General features: G+C 42.5%; 1 protein-coding gene across 1 annotated transcript in view; it reads left to right on the top strand.

The window, feature by feature from the left end:
* Window positions 1-17,622, top strand: part of LOC146189761 (uridine phosphorylase 1-like) — a 33,934-nt gene that overhangs the window by 10,781 nt on the left and 5,531 nt on the right. Inside the window, exons 2-4 of the mRNA XM_084604524.1 lie at window positions 3,573-3,702; window positions 13,641-13,802; window positions 15,726-15,840. Of these exons, the coding sequence (XP_084460650.1) occupies window positions 3,573-3,702; window positions 13,641-13,802; window positions 15,726-15,840 (407 nt within the window). The remainder of the gene's footprint in view (window positions 1-3,572; window positions 3,703-13,640; window positions 13,803-15,725; window positions 15,841-17,622) is intronic.

Genomic DNA, 17,622 nt, shown 5'->3' on the forward strand with positions numbered 1-17,622 from the left:
AAGTTTTGTGGCAAAGCCATTTAAATAAACACTACGTTGTTGCAGTTTTTTTTTTTTTTTTTTTTGGTAGCGCGCGTGTGACGATGTCATTTCGTGGGAAGTTGCTGTCGCGGCCAGAAGCTATTTTTACCAAAAATCTCAACTATAAAGGGGAAAAAATGTACAGTCATCTGTGGAAGATGAACTGGGGCTTAAGTTTTGCTTTAGGTTTGGTTTGGTTTATGGGGTTTAACGTCCCAAAGCGACTCAGGGTATGAGAGACGCCATTCAGTTTCATTTACGCTATTTAGCTTTATTGACGTGAAAGCGATACTTCGCTATGTTCACAGATTTCTGTGCGCAAACTGTGTCCGCAGACCACGTCCGCAAAATCATGTTCGCAGCAGTTGCGGGTAATTGAGAAGTGGTAGAGGTTAATGAGCGGTGTCAATCGATTGAGGCTGATATAATAATGTTGCTGCAGAAAAAATACTTAGGCCGATAAGTTAATTATGTAATTAATTACAGGCAAAAATGTAAACGTTGTCCGCAGCAGTTGTGAGTAATTGAGAAGGGGTAGAGGTCAATGACTTGTGTCAATCGATAGAGGGTGACGTAATGTTGTGCCCGAAATAATTAGGCCAATAAGGTAATTAGGTAGTTAATTAGAGGCGAAAGACGCAAAATCGTGTCTGCAGCAGCTGTGAGTAATTGAGAAGTCGTAGAGGTTAATGAGTGGTGTCAATCGATAGAGGGTGATGAAATGTTGTGTGCGAGAAAATAATTAGTCCAATAAGTTAATTAAGTAAATAATTAGAGGAAGAAAATCAAAAAGTAATGACAAAAATGGTCTCATTAGCGAATGGCTCGGCGCCACATCTGAATGTATCAAATATTAAAAAAGTTAATTAAATCAGTCAGTTAGGGTGACGCCAAGGATGTGACGTCACGTAACCGGAAGTAGAGCCGAAAAAGGGCATAGGAAGAGATTGGCGCGCAATTTGAAAGTACCGAAGATTAAAATGGGTAAACAAGAAATGAATTAATGTGACGTAGAGGCTGTGACGTCACGCAACCGGAAGTAGAATCGAAAAAGGGCATATGAAGGAATTGGCGCGCAATTTGAAAGTACCGAAGACTAAAATGGGTAAACAAGAAGTGAATTAATGTGACGTCATGCAACCGGAAGTAGAGCCGAAAAAGGGCATAGGAAGGGATTGGCGCGCAATTTGAAAGTACCAAAGACTAAAATGAATAAACAAGAAGTGAATTAATGTGACGTAGGGGATGTGACGTCCCGCAACTGAAAGTAGAGCAGAAAAAGGGCATAAGAAGGGACTGGCGCGCAATTTGAAAGTACCAAAGATTAAAATGAATAAACAAGAAGTGAATTAATGTTAAGTAGAGGATGTGACGTCGCGCAACCGGAAGTATAGCCGAAAAAAGGCATAGGAAGGGAATGGCGCACAATTTGAAAGTACCGGGGACTAAAATGGGTAAACAGGAAGTTAATTAAGCAACCAGAAGCAACCAACAGCAGCATCCGTGCTTTCGCATTACTCCAATGCAGATTCTGCAGTGCTCTTTAATTTTTTTTCCTGGCGTCTCACTGACAAATATGAATGCTGCATGTTTGTTTAAATATAAAAAATATATAATCACATAAGGAATTAACCGGAAATCACTTGGTGAGAAATGTGCAGAAGCAAAATAGGGATTAAGGTTGTAGGAGGTGAAGCTACTGAGAGCCTTGAGTGAAAAATGGAATTTGTCAGTCAGCCTATTAAAAGTTGCACTTAGAAATGGAGATTAGTTGCCACCTGTCTGCATGCACATACATCGGTATTTTCCGCATGATTCCAAATCACACGTGGCAAGCATCGGATCTCGAGAAAAAAAATCTAAGGAATTTAACAGGAGTAAAGTCTGGGTGAGTTCAAGGCCGTTCATGATGATGTTTTGGCTTTAGTCAACAGAGCTGACTGGCAGAGTAAGCATAATGTGCATATTCTGAAGGCTTTCGAAGAGTGTGGCTCAGGCATCAAATTTAGACCAGATGTACAAAAGGCTTACAAGTTGCAGTTTTTGAATAACAAAGTGCACCTAACATCTACGCACGAGTGCTGGCAATTTATTTGACGGTAAAAGAAACCGCTATTAACTTCAGTTCTTAACATTCGAAGCAAGCGAGTGATATTGATGTTTCAAGTCTCTGCTCTGACAAAGTAAATTTCGACGAGGGAATTTGCTGCTATTTAGTATGTAGACCGCTTGTCGCATGGTATAAAGCGCACTGTACAAAACTGCAATGGCGGGGCGCATTCCCACAGCTGTTCTTTTCGTATTTTTTTTTCTGCTGTCTCGGAGTGTTTAGTTGAGAGGGGAGAGGAGGGGAGCCATTTGTAATCGCCGATATCTCCAGTGTTAATGAAGCTGGCTCAAAAATTCTTGTGATGGGATGACTAGGGAGGGAATACCTATCGCTCGTTTGCTACCGCCTGTCAGTACCATGTCCGTGATTTCTCTTTCACAACCCCTACGCTGCACGGATATTACGGGTGACGAAGCCTTTATCGCTGTTGCGTTAAAATGTTTTCCATCAGGCACGTCTGTACGCAGGGTGCATTTTTCAATACACCGGGGGTGAAACACCTGGAAAAGGCGCCTTACACTTCCTGTAATTTAATGCATACAAACATGTCAGACACTGAACTGGAAACTAAATTTTATTGCTGCATTCAGTCGTCAACCTGCAGACAGAACGAGAAAATTACGTCAATATTTTGTGCTTAGAAGAAAAATGAGGTCAAGTACGTCGAAATGTTTTTGGTGTATTGTGTCGTCAAAGCGCGAACTTATGAAGTCACGTCAATGTTCTATGTTGTTTATAGGATTGGTCACAGTGAATGGGACATAAAAATGACAGTTCAGAGCTAAGTAAGAATTAGACGAGTCTGGTTCTAAAGTGCGTTCATTTCTCCCCATAAGTGAGCATGAACGGTTTGTATGTCATCCTCAGTTAATAAATTTCATTATTTTTTGTTTTAATGCTTGAATTCTCACTCTTTTTGTTGATAGTGCATTCGTTAAATAAAGGTAGCTGCCTTTTTTTTTCTAGGGCGGGGGAGGGGGGGGGGGGTATGGTTTAGTAATGCCATTTATTTCACTTTGAGAAAAGGCTCCGTGCAGTAAAAATTATATGCAAATTATGAGTGTAAGTCACAAATATTTTGTAGACTGCATCAGAAAATATTGCTACATATATTACCCTACTCACAGCGATCGCAGTGCTTTTTTTTTTTTTAAATAACGAAACCTCAGTTTACTGTTTCTAAAGTTCTGATATTAGTACGTTTGATTGACTTATCAACGACGCTATGATAGTTTAACCAGTTATTTACAAAGACTATGCATTGAATATTTTGTTTTTAGTTACAGGTCTTGTCAAGGCGGAAAAGGAATAAATTGTAGGAATTGAAAAAAAAAAAGAGAATGCTGGAGATAACAACATCCACAAAGTGCTGAGGATTGATCAACACTTTCCTAGCTGGCGTATATGCCAAATTATAAAAGTATTTTTCTTCTCGACACAGCCAGAATCATGAGGATGGCCGAGTTCAGCTTCACAACCCTCATCTGGCAAAGCTCAGCTCAGACCACCTGTACCACCTGGCTTTGTCCACCACCACCCATAACCTGGTGGAGATGTTCGGTGACATCAAGGTAAGGCTGGTTACGTCCTGTTACGAGTGTATTGAAACTTCATAGCGGGATCTTGTTGTAATGTTTGGGAATTGTGAGCGGGGGTACCCACCACCAAATTATCACTTGCATTTCTGGGATAACTTTTGAAACTTTTCTTCTAAGGACCTAGAGAGAATGCAGATTACATCCGCGCTGTGTCTGCTTTAAGCATCCTTGACAGCCAATGCATGGTAGCAGTGTTTCATTCATATACGAATGGTTTCCGTGAGAAAAAAAAAGTAATGTTTTGCGAGTACTTTATTCTTTGATGAGATAAGTAAGATTGATTTTATCAAACATCAGTGAAGTCATCTTAAAGAATCAATCTTCTACTTGGTATTCTTCTCACCATAGCTGTTTTGCAGTATTGTAACTGCGCGTTCCATGGACAAATAATAATTAAGCGAACGATTGTTTCTGACTGCACGCGTATTTTCATACTGGGTGCCCAGGAATTTTCGTTTAATGATAAACATGAGTAACATCTTTGCTTGTGCATGCTTTATACTCAGGTCTGCACTGAATATTTTAATTTTTCTTTGAATCCAGATGTACGATTATGAAGCTCCCAATCTCGTACCCAGAGTTAAAAAACAGTTTAACAGTCTGAAGGTAGGCCATAACAGTTAATGCACGGGAGTACATGCTCATTTTGACTGTGCTGCTGCATATATGGTAATAATGGTCTAAGCCTCTACAGTGGTGCACTACTTTTATGGAGCCAAGTGCGGCTGCGTAGTAGTATCTTGGCTGTTTTCAGTCACGTTTGAAAGCCGTGAAGCACTGATGCCTGTAAATATTCTGCAAAGGTGTTTCTAATTATGTTAAATTTAGGTACACCGATATCAAACTGTACGATGTGAATAGAATATTTTGAAATAGTTCCGAATATTATTATTTTTTTTTTTTGGAATCGCTTTGAACTTAATTACCTGTGATTTAAACACAGATGCTTTTCCAAAAAGTGTAAGTATCAAAAATAACTGATATATTACATATTTTCTCATCCCCGCCAATATTTGCCATAGTTTAGTATTATAAGTCCTGCTAGACATTAGAGAAACGTGGGGAATCATGTAGTAAGAACATTGATCCTGTTAGCTACCGCCCTACAGAATTCCTCCGTGATAAAGTCGCCCCTGCTCTTGTTTTTGCGAGTTAAAAAAAAAAAAAAACAAAGCTAACCACCAGAACTAAATTATACGCCTAAGATTTTTGATGAATCTGGCTTGTTGAAACACGAAAAACCTGATTTCATTTACTGCTGTAATGTGTCAGCGAAGTAACACGGCACGCCGCGAACTATATGGTCCATTGTTACCAACCGCAGTATAAGTTGTTAAGGTGGCTCTGTACCTCCTTGCTGTGCGAGTGACGTCTGTCGGTTATTGGAGCGGCAAACCTCGGAACAATGCTGTAACAATGCAGTCAACGCTTGAGCGTTGACTGCATTGTTTGACGCGTAATGTAACGTTGACGTGTAATGTAGCTCCAAACACAGCGTTTACGACAGCGCATAGCCCTCTTAACCTTTGCGGGTTGGTTTCAGCTGACTGCATGCTCTTGGATGGGCCCAACGGGACACACGAAAACGAAACGTGACATAGTGTCGTTTGCTCAGCGCGCTGTTCGCGCCGCGGGGTACGCTATACGGTTGCACTTTGTGTCTTCGAGGTTTATATTTCTCCCATCAGCTTTCTTCTTCTCCTCTGATGCCTAGGTTTTCTCGACTTGATTGATTGATTGATTGATTGAATGTCCTTTATTGAATAGGAAGGCTCATGGCCATGAATGGGGATAAAGGGGAGTAGACATAATCTTCATTGTTTAGGTCGTCACTCGAATCACATTGCTCTAACCAGGCCACTAAGCGAGCCATACTTGGCAAATATCATCTGTGTGTTAGCATCAGTTTCTAGAAGGGAGCGGTAGTTCAGGCGGTAGGGTTCGATCTCGGGGCGTCCAGTAGAAAAAGCAGGGCAATCCCAAAGTAAATGAGATATGCCGCCGCAGGTTAGAGTCGTACAGTGGGGGCACGTAATCATTTTCTCCGTATACTGACGCCAGCGGGCCATAATACGTGGCGTGTAAGCCGCATGGGCGATGAACTTATTCAAAAATACTTCTTGACTTCGACTTCAATACAGGAAAATTGCAAATGATGAGGGCGGTCGGCGGGGAACAACCGCAGCAAAGCTTCAATACAGGAAAATTGCAAAGGATGAGGGCGGTCGGCGGGGAACAACCGCAGCAACGCGTCCCGTTCATCCACCGCGAGCCCCGCTTCCGTGCGCGCCGCATCTCTTATCGTCGTGATCGAGAACGAGAGGATCACTGAAACCAGTTCGCTTTTGTCTTCGGCACGCTAAAAGCCGGTTGCTGACTGCATCGTGGCACGGTACAGCACTTCGTTTTACGACCCGCGAGCTCGCCGCGGCGGCTCCGTAGTTGTCAGCGCATTGGTTCATGCAAGGCTTAACATTATTTCCGCGCGATGGTTGTGCATTATTTGATGAAATAGCAAGTCGGTTTGATCCGCCATGCGCGTCTTAGTCGAACTAGATATGCTGCGATATATGATCGCCGGTGAACAAGAATTTAGTAATTTTCGAGTGCCTTTTTTATTTTTAATTGGTTCACACGAAGGGAAAGGCGCAGTATCTGTCACACACGAGTCTGTGGGCACCTGAACCGCGCCGTAAGGGAAGGGAGGAAGGTGGGAGTTAAAGTGTAAAGAGAGAAAGAGGAGCCGTAGTTAAGCGCTACTTAATAGGTTAATTTATGCTGGTCGAAAACTATTCAAAATTTAGAACATTCGCGCACCCCTAGTTAATAGGAGTAGTTTTCAAGTGAATGGCCAACGAAACAGCACGTGGAAGACAAAGAAGTAACAGATTAGGTATCACTGATTTAAAAACTGATTTATTTATAGGAAGGGAAATGCACGGTAACTGTCTCACTTGTTTTCTGTGAACACCGCAACCGCGCCGTAAGGGAAGGGATGAAGGTGGGAGTGAAAGTGGAAAGAGAGAAAGGGGAGCCGTAGTGGAGGGCTGCGGAATAATTTCGACCACCTGGGGATCTTTAACGTGCGCTGACATGCGCACACGGACGCCACTTCGTTTCGCCTCCATCGAAACGCAGCCGCCGAGGTCGGGTTCGAACCCGGGTACTCCGGCACAGTAGTCGGGCGTCTTACCACAAGCACTCGTGTTTTATAAAGAAGAAGAAGGAGAAGGAGGACAAGAATAAGAATAAGAAGAAGAAGAATGTTCCCTGTTCTTTATTAAAGGGTTTCTTTCTCTCTCTCTTCTGCTGCTACTTCATCCTTTTTTATGCGTGGTTTCGTTAACTGTCTGCGAATTATCTCATACTTCCACCTTATCCTGTACAAAACGCTATAATGAATTCCGGTCTATACAGCACGACAGCGGTTTTCTTTCTAACATTACGTATCTGTAATGCCATCTCCTGTTCTTCTAACACATCTCACATGTCACTACTTAAATTCTGAGGTTTATCTTTACTGTTTACTTCTTATCACGGCTTATCACTCCGGAGATGATTCCAAAGCTTTTCGCCGCATTACATGTTTCTGTTCTTAAAGAAACATTCTGCAAGCAACTTAGGGTTTGAGGAAAATACGCGAGATTGAAAAAATTCTGAGTGCACTGCTCAATCTCCACTGGAGAAATTCGAAAGCCTGAGCATTGCTACTGCACACGGCACATCGCGCGACCCTTGTGTGGACACAGCCAGCGTTCGGTGTCAGCATTCTATAATTCGGTTACAGGAAAGAAAAGGCGCAGTATCTGTCACTCGCTTAATCTCGCTGACACATATCACGGAGGGGGGCTCTCCCCTGATGGAGCTGGTACAGGTGGGTCACCGCCGCTTGCGGCGGGGGCTCGCCTGGCACCGAATTTTTATCTGTTCAGGCTGTCATTGCACACGCCACCGCTGGTGGTGGACGACGGCTGTTGTTGCGGCGCGCGTCGTTCTTTCCTTCTTCCTTTTCTTTCTTCTCTATATTCTCCTCTATCTGCACGAGGCAGCGGAGGTGGCTCAGCTGCGTATTTGGGTTTGCTCGGTACGGTGGCTCCGCAAGGGACAAAACGACAAGAGACGAAGAAAGCGTGCTGTTCCGACTAGCATCTACCGCCCCCAGGAGCCGAGCAGCCTAGCGATTAGCGGCGCATGCTTTTTCAATGGGCGTCATGTTAGACGCGGCACTAGCTTGAGAGAGCCTATACTACTACTACTACTACTACTACTACTACTACTACTACTACTACTACTACTACTACTACTACTACTACTACTACTACTACTACTACTACTAAATAATAATAATAATACACAAAGTAATATTTCTCTGCTAATGATTATTATTATTATTATTATTATTAGTAGTAGTAGTAGTAGTAGTAGTAGTAGACGGCCGAATTAACTGGCTAAATATCTTCACAGTTTTAATTAATAGTAATAATAATAATTGGTTCACAGGAAGGGAAAGGCGCAGTATCTGTCACACTTGTGTCTGTGGACACCTGAACTACTCCGAAGCCCTCCACTACGGCTCCTCTTTCTCTTTTTCCACGTTAACTCCCACCTTCATCCCTTCTCTTACGTTCAGGTGTCCACAGACACAAGTGTGACAGATACTGCGCCTTTCCTTTCCTGTGAATCAATTACTATTATTATTAATAATTAAAACTGTGAAGATAATATTTAGCCAGTTAATTCGCCCGTTACTTACAGACAATTCAGTGCCAACTTCGTGAAACGAGTCTTCCTCTATACTACTACTACTACTACTACTACTACTACTACTACTACTACTACTACTACTACTACTACTACTACTACTACTAATAATAATAATAATAATAATAATAATAATAATAATAATAATAATAATAATAATAATAATAATAATAATAATAATAATAATAATAATAATAGTAGTAGCAATAGTAGTAGTAGTAGTATACAGGCTTTCTCAAGCTAGTGCCACGTCCAGCATGACGCCCATTGAAAAAGCATGCGCCGCTAATCGCTAGGCTGCTCGGCTCCTGGGGGCGGTAGATGCTAGTCGGAACAGCACGCTTTCTTCGGCTCTTCTGTCGTTTTGTCCCTTGCGGAGCCACCGTACCGAGCAAACCCAAATACGCGGCTCAGCTACAGAGCCAGTAGCAGGCCCATGCATTTTCTTTTCCTTCTTCCTACAGCCACAACAACAACGACAGCACAGCAGCGCTCAGGCTTGCGCATTTGTCCAGTGAGATTCTTCAGTACTCTCGGAAATTTTTTTTTAATAGATGCCCATTACATATCAGTTCACTATTACGCTTTTATTTGGTTCATTAAATCGGAAACGCATCTACTTCCGGTTGGAGTGACGTCACATCCCTTAGACGCCGACATTAGCCGCATGGCTATTTTGACGTTTGATTGATTTTACTACATTTTTGACTCTAATTAATTACCTATCCACCTATTGATATTTTTTTTCTGCAGCGTCCTCACATCATCCTCTATCGATAGAAGCCATACGTTTGACCCTAGTTCTTCTGAGAAAACACAATGGCTGCGGACATGTTCTGTACACAAGACCCCGCCGACATAGCCTAGTAATTAATGCTTTTGCATTAATAATAACTATAACAAATGAGTTCCCTCTCCTTGCTGATAGAGGAAATATTTTATTGCTGGAAACACACGATATTGCTTAGTGTTCTCATGGCATTATACGAAGCAGAATTAATCATACATTGCTTGCAAAATCAATTAGTACTTCTACGTCATCAGAAAATAAATAATATTGTGAGGCAGCGCTGAAGAGAGAAGAACAAAGCGTATGAGAAAGAAGAAGCTTGCCATCTTTGAGTGAATGCAACAGGCTGAGGTAGAGTCATCACTGTAAATAAACCTAACAATATAAAAAAAAAAATGCTTGCCTTATATTCTTGGTGGCTGTTGAATACGTTGAATGCATTTGTTTCTTGATCAGTGGTCAATTAGTCAAAGCTAATAAATAAATATCCTGAGTAGAAAGGAAAACATCACGAACACAATTGCTTTAGTCTGAAAATTTTACTTTGCAGGCACTTTTCCAAGAAGCGTCAAAGAACAGATATACTGCAGAATTTCTGCCCATAATTGCGTAGTTTAGTATTAGTATTATGTTCTACTAGGCTTTAGACAAGCGTAGGAAAATCATGTAGTAGTAACAGCATTAATCTTGTTAGTGACCACTCCACAGAATTCCTCCGTCATAGTTGCCCCTGCTTTTTTTTTGTGACTTATGAAAAAGCTAACCACCAGACTAATTGTAAGCTCAAGAGTTTGTATGCTTCTGGTTGTTTTATGCAGCCAAGCATGAACACGTTCATTTAGTTTAATGCTGTATGGGTCAGCGCAATAACATAGCCCACTGCAAACTATGTCCCATTGGCGCTAACCGTTGTATATGTTTTGTGCCCTTAATGTGGGCAGGTATGTCCTTGCTGAGTGAGCGGCATCAGCTGTAGGTTACTGCAGCGGTAAGCCTCAGAACAATGTTGGAACAATGCAGTCACCGCTTAGAGGGCAACTCCGGGTTTTTTTTTTTTGACATTCGAATATTCTAATAAAATTTTTACTGTAGATTCTCCTCTCTATCCTGACGCATTCTACAAAATTTGGGCGCCGTACGATAATCCGTTCGCGCGCAACACGACTTTAAAATATTCTGTTTTCATGGCTTAAGTTGAGACTACTTCTGCCGGCAACACTGAGTTTCTGACGTCACAAACAGTACACCGGTGTTACTGTCCACTTCCCGCATGCTTATGAAATTGTGAGGCTTCTACTGAACTACCTCAGACATTTTATGCAATGCTTCATGATTTCCATACTTTATTTTCACCATCCAACGCACGTACGAGTGTTTAATACTGAGTGTGACGTCACCATTTCGTCACCTGGGACGTCGTTTCTGGCCGTGAAAGCAGTTTCGGTTTCGATTTGCTGTTTTTTCATTTAAAAAATACTTCTAATTGGAATTTCGAAAAACGGTTTTTTGTGTTAGAGTTCAGGACGTGCCGAGGAATGTAATTCAACCAAAAACACAGAATGATGGAAAAACCACCGGAGTTGACCTTTAAGCATTGACGTGTAATGTAGCTCCAAACTCGGCGTTCACGACAGCGCATAGCCCGCTTAGCCTTCGCGGGTTGGCTACACCGGACTGCAAGTTCTTGGGTGGGCACAAACCGAAGGTACGAAAACGAAACGTGACATGGTGTCATTTCCTCAGCGTACGGGCCGCGCCGCGGTGTACGCTATGCGGTTGCACGTTGTGTCTTCGGAGTTTATATTTCTCCTTCGAGCGTTCTTCTTCTCCTCTGATGCCTAGGTTAAGCAGTTTATTGACTTTATCGGAGAACAACCGCGGCAACGCATCCCGTTGATCCCCCGCATGCCCCGATTCCGTTCGCGCCGCATCTCTTATCGTCGTGATCGAAAACGAGAGGATCGCAAAAATCAATTCGCTTTTGTCACCGACATGCTCACAGCCGGTTGCTGACAACATCGTGGCACGGTACAGCTCTTCGTTTTCCGACCAGTGAGCTCGCCGCGGCGGCTCTGTGGTCGTCACTGCATTGGTTTTATACCTTGGTATTAATTACCACGTGATGGTTATGCATTATTTGACAAAAGACAAGTTAATTGATTCGTCATATGCGGCTTATTCTAACAAGATATGCTGCGATATATGATCGCCCTCTAGTTCGGGTGAAACAGTTTTTCTTAATTTTCTAGGGTTTAGTAGGTTATGCTTGTCGCAAACTATTCTAAATTTTTAACATTTGCACACCCCTATATATAGCTAATGGATCTAAAGTGTAGTTGTGAGTGCATGGCTGACGAAACAGTAAGTGGAAAACAAAGAAGTAATAGATAAGGTATGGCACAAGTACTCGTGTTCTCTGTTCTTCATTAAAGGGTTTCTCTCTCTCTTTCCTCTTCTCTTGTACTGCTGCTTCATCCTTTCCTATGCGCTGTTTTGTTAACTGACTGCACACTATCTCGTACCTACAACTTATCCAGTACAATTTCCTATACTGAATTCTGGTCTATAGAGCACGAAAGCTCTCTTCTTTCGGATATTACATATCTGTTATTATCATCTCTATTCTTCTAACATACCTTACATACCACTACCTAAATTGTGATTTTTATCTCTTCTTTGATACTATGATATGAAGTCTTTACTTCATACGGTGGTTCATATTTCCGAGAGTTATTTCAAAACTGCTATCTGCATCACATGTTGCTGTTCTTAAAGGAACGTTCTGCAAGCAACGTAGGGCTTGAAGAAAATACGCGGGATTGAAATAAATTTCATAACAAACGAGTTTTTTCACCTTCCCTGAAAGAGGAAACTATTTTATTGCTGGAAACACACAGAATATTGCATCTTGTTTTTGGGGTATTATACCAAGCAAAATTAATCATATTTTGCATTGAAAATTAACTAGTACTTCTGTGTGGACACAAAGTAAATAATAGTATAAATAAAAGGGTTGTCTCCTTTTTTTCTGGGCTGAATGCATTTGTTTCTGTATAAGTGGCCCCTTAGTAACAGCTAATAAATGAAGTAGCCCAAATAAAAATGAATTCATCGTAAAAACACACTTGCTTTGACCTAAGTAATGCGTTAATTAGGGGTTATCATAGCAGAGTACACACTGTGCATGGGGCCAGTTGGTCAGACATTATGATAAATGGAAACGTAGAGAAAACATAGCGACGAGACAAATACAGGCAAAAAACCAGTGTTTTCGCTATATTTCCGGTGATCATTATTACACACACACACACACACACACACACACACACACACACACACACACACACACACACACACACACACACACACACACACACACACACACACACACACACACACACACACACACACACACACACACACACACACACACACACACACACACACACACACACACACACACACACACACACACACACACACACACACACACACACACACACACACACACACACACACACACACACACACACACACACACACACACACACACACACACACACACACACACACACACACACACACACACACACACACACACACACACACACACACACACACACACACACACACACACACACACACACACACACACACACACACACACACACACACACACACACACACACACACACACACACACACACACACACACACACACACACACACACACACACACACACACACACACACACACACACACACACACACACACACACACACACACACACATATATATATATATATATATATATATATATATATATAGCACGTATGTCGCGACACCTTTTTTCAGCCACCATATTTTGAGACTAGTCATCACTCATATAGTAATTGCTGGTTACAAACTGTTTCGTTCCGCAGTGAGTCACTGTAAATCCAATTTGGGAATTTGCTTAGAGCCGTTTGTCTGCGATCTTTGTTTTGCATCATGCTTGGTAGGAAGAAATGGAACCCAAGACACGTTCTAAAAGACACTGAAACTCCCATTTACATCTTATGAACGTCGGAAACATCCGCGGTAATTAAGCGGATTTTTAAGGAGGTCCAGGGGAGTTTAAATGGCCATTGGGGTGGGACATCTCTGTGTATTTTAATAGAAATTGGACAATTGGGATTTCCTTGACCTCAAGTGTGAAAATATTGGAAACTGTTGATATAAATAATTGCTGAAAGACGCATTGTGCTTAGAGGAACGCGTGAGTAAACAGTTTGTTATGCAGGTTTGGTTTTTCGTACTATCACAGCACGAACTCTCATCGTTAACATGATTGTGTGATCATATGTGCACTGGATGCAGTTTGTCTGCATGGGGGGCACACCATCACGCATGGAGCAGTTTGCACGTCTGGCCCAGCAGGAGCTCGCAGTCAGGCTGCCCACAGGCTCGGACCTTTGTGACTTGAGTCATTATGCCGGCCGCTACTCTATGTACAAAGTCGGGCCCTTGCTGTCCATTAGCGTAAGTATATGCACATCATTCACTGTTGTGCTCTGCTTATTCAATTAATTGGTGGTAATTGTGCCCTTGACTGTAGCAGTGTGATATTGGATACAAGTTTCAGTGCAGTCATTATGGTTGAATGCACTAATCCGGACGCCGGATTTATTCTTTGCTTATTTATACACTTGTTACTTTTAACAAAAATCTCGTGAAGTAGCTGGAGACGCACAGTCTGTATAACTACATTCCACAGAACTTGTAGGAGTTTAGGATTTACTGTCTAAACACTCTCATAATAAGGTGATAAACAAGGGGATATACAGTTAAGCCTTGCTATCGCGTCTAATATTAAAGCGAAGCTTGAGCGTCCTCCTAATATTTACAAAAACATTACACATATAACCAAGAAGAAAACCTTTTTATATTTCATAGGAATTCAACCATTAAATGTGGCGTGCATTCGTATAACTTGTCTGATATTTTCACTCAGCTTTTAATCAAGTGAAGAAACGTTTCTCGAGTTGCTGGGAGAGCTTCTTGACAAGACCTTCAACGTTCACCCCTCTGAAAATCTCCGTATCCAATCTCAGAAGTGATAAATTGCTGAGTTGGCTCTCAGCTATGAGCAGTCATAATCTACAACTAATAATTTATTGCTTTCGTCACAATTTTCACTGCTTATGTTCATATTAATAAATGATATTACTGACCACATCAGTAATGACAGAGGTCAGTTGGTTTGCCGGCTGGTACGTGCTGACTCCCAGCTGAAAGCCAGCTAGAACCCATGGACTCCACTTGACCACCAATTTTAACTTGCTGGCTTCTAGCTGGTAGGCATCTGGAACCAGTTAATTCCAGCTGAATACCAGCTGGGACAAGCTGAAACCAGTTAGAACTAGCTAAAACCATTTGAATATATTTTTTATCATCTAATTGGGCGAGTAAAGTGTTTTGAACTTTTACAAGCTAAATATGATGCTGGCTTGGAAATTAAGCGTATGATGCGAGCAACAGCTTTTGAAGCATTCGATATTGCAGTGCATAAGCTCTCATTTTATTAATTTGAAATCAGGAAGAAAATGATTTTATTATTTTTGGAACCAAACATCGGAATCCGCTTATTTTTTCAGCTTTGAAGGAAGAAGGGGGGGGGGGTTGAAACCATGGATAATCCTGCCTTGTGTGCAGTAAATATCGCCGCCTTCAACATCGTGTCCATGCGCGAGAGCACTATGCTATTTCCGCAGCTGATCACGCCTCGTGTATAACTGCAACACGCTCTCGCGCTATGCAATAAACACCGTCGTCTTCATCAAGTTCCAATTTGTAACAGTGGCCACTGTACAACTGCAAAACAGGCACTGTACAATTGCAAAACACTCTTCTTTCTTGGTAAATGGCACATACCCTCACTGTTGCAGATGGAACTTGATGAAAACGACGATGTTTATTGCACAGCGCGAGAGTGTGTTGCACTTTTACACGAGGCGTGATATGACGTGGTACGCCATGCTCATAGGCTACCTCGCTAAAGACAGAGACTGCGGGCGTATCATACAGGCTGCAGAGACCATCGAATAACAAGAAGCCAGACTAGCCCGTTGCAAAGAAGTTAACAAGCGCTGAAGTGAGCCAAAAAAAAAAAAACGAGCCAAAAGGATAGTTAAACCTGCGCATTTTTGTGATGATCACTGGCTTCGCTGATCGTATCTAGACTTTACCCTCCGTCCAACTTTACCAGCAATAACCCGCCGCCCATATTCGAATTAATGAGCGTCCGACGCTATCGACTTGTATGGGTACCGGCCAATACCGCGCTTCTCATTTGAATAATCGGGAGTCGAAATAACGAGATTTTATTTACTTGAACTGGACACTAATAAATGCGTTTCAGCCTCCTCTAGGTCGATGGTCACCATAATTTTTTGTTTGTTTTAGCATGGCATGGGGGCTCCATCGCTGTCTATCCTGCTGCACGAGGTGTTCAAGCTACTTCACTACGCCCGCTGTCGGGACGTGCTTGTCTTCCGCATTGGCACCAGTGGCGGCATCGGTGGGTGTTTTTACTGACAAGATGGTCCCTATCGATGCTTGTGATGATCACTGGGCTGTTATTCGGTAGCACCAGCCGATTGGCATTTCCACAGCAGTTCGTAGGTTCGTACATCAATACACTGTAGCGATGCTAACTATGGAACAGGATAAAGAAGGGAATGAAGCAGAGTGAATTGATTTGTATGCTTGTTTTAGGTGTGAACTCATGTCGGTATGTGCCGATACAGAAGTTGTGTTATTACGTCTACATTCTGATCACTGCCCAACCCTATTCTCTCTCTTTAGCCTAACCTGCATGAGCTGTCTGATCGTTGCCATTGCTGGGAACGTTTTTTTCTTTTTTTTTTTTTCTGTAATGACTCTAAGGGCACATGCATATTTTGAGATTGGCTGAAAAGATTAGTGTTTCATTCACTCTGTAAATTTTCTCTGAAAATGTTCTCTGAAAAGAAATGCAACAGCGTTATAGCGCTATAAATTAAGTACCTCTCTGTTGGCATTGCGGTTGTGATCTGCAGTCAGGGGATGGAAACATATATAGGATGTAGCAGTGAAAACTTTTTATCATTATTTATGCATGAATTGTCACCAAATATGGCGAAATTGTATAATTAATTATTCAGGTTCTGCTAGCTTTTACAGTAAACGCTCGTCATTTCGACCTTCAAGGAACCAGAAGAAATGTTATAATTAACCAAAATTCGAGTTATCGAATGGACCTGAAAAAACGACCGAAAACAGCATGCATCAAAATGTTTTGTCTAATGATTAACATGTGGCTCAATAAAGCATGTTGCCGGGCTAGTTGGTCTAAAATCTTTAAAAAATAGTAAAAAAACCCTAGCGCAAAAAATTCGCACACACAAACGACATGTGACATGAAGGCGAAGTGGGAACGACCATTTTTACCGGTTTCGCCAAGTTCGCTACTTTGAGCACACTGCCGGGAACGTTGAAGAAGGGCTCCAATGATCGAAATGGTTTGGTTTGGTCTAGGGGGTTTAACGTCCTAAAGCCACTCAGGCTATGAGAGACGCCGTACGGTGGAGGGCTCCGGAGTAATTTCGACCACCTGGGGTTCTTTAACTTGCACTGACATCGCACAGCACACGGGCGCCTTTTCGCATTCGTCGAAAAGCGGCCGCCGCGGCCTGGATTCGATCCCGCATCCTCGTGTACAAATTCTAGCGCCCTAACCACTGCACCACCACGGCGGGAATATGATCGTATTGGCCTCCGCTACCCTTTTCGAAGTGTTACGCAGTAGCAGCGGTGCCTCATCTTATAACAGTTTCGTCGCAGGATTCTTCACCGCACAGTCGATGCAGCGAAGCATTGCGGTGAAGCATATAGTGCTTTGAAGCCGATAAGGTTATATAAAGCTTCTGTATATAACTTCCCGGGGTGAAATTGCGTGTGCCCAGCGCGAAATTTCGGCGTACCGAAAGCAGTAAGTAGATGCGTGCGAGGGACATACGCGTGGTCGTCAGAACAACATAATGCCATCGCAAGACAAAAATAAAGGAGCAGTTGCGCCAAGCAGCATCCGAAACGGCGCGACTAGCCGATGCGCGCGCCTGATCGCAGCCGCCGAATGACTCAAGGCTAAGATAAGCGAAACCGAAACTATGAGACAGCTTTATCTCGGAAATAGAAAACCTCCGATGATTGTCGCGCGTACCGTAGCACGCACGAAGTGCGTGAGCGCAGCTGTTGCATGGAACTGACGATGAGCGGGAGATCTGTTTCGATAGTCGGTGCTGAACGGTGTGGTACCTCG

Source organism: Amblyomma maculatum, chromosome 5 (assembly GCF_055883805.1).
Source record: "Amblyomma maculatum isolate TAMU_Amacu chromosome 5, ASM5588380v1, whole genome shotgun sequence".
Taxonomy (NCBI): domain Eukaryota; kingdom Metazoa; phylum Arthropoda; class Arachnida; order Ixodida; family Ixodidae; genus Amblyomma; species Amblyomma maculatum.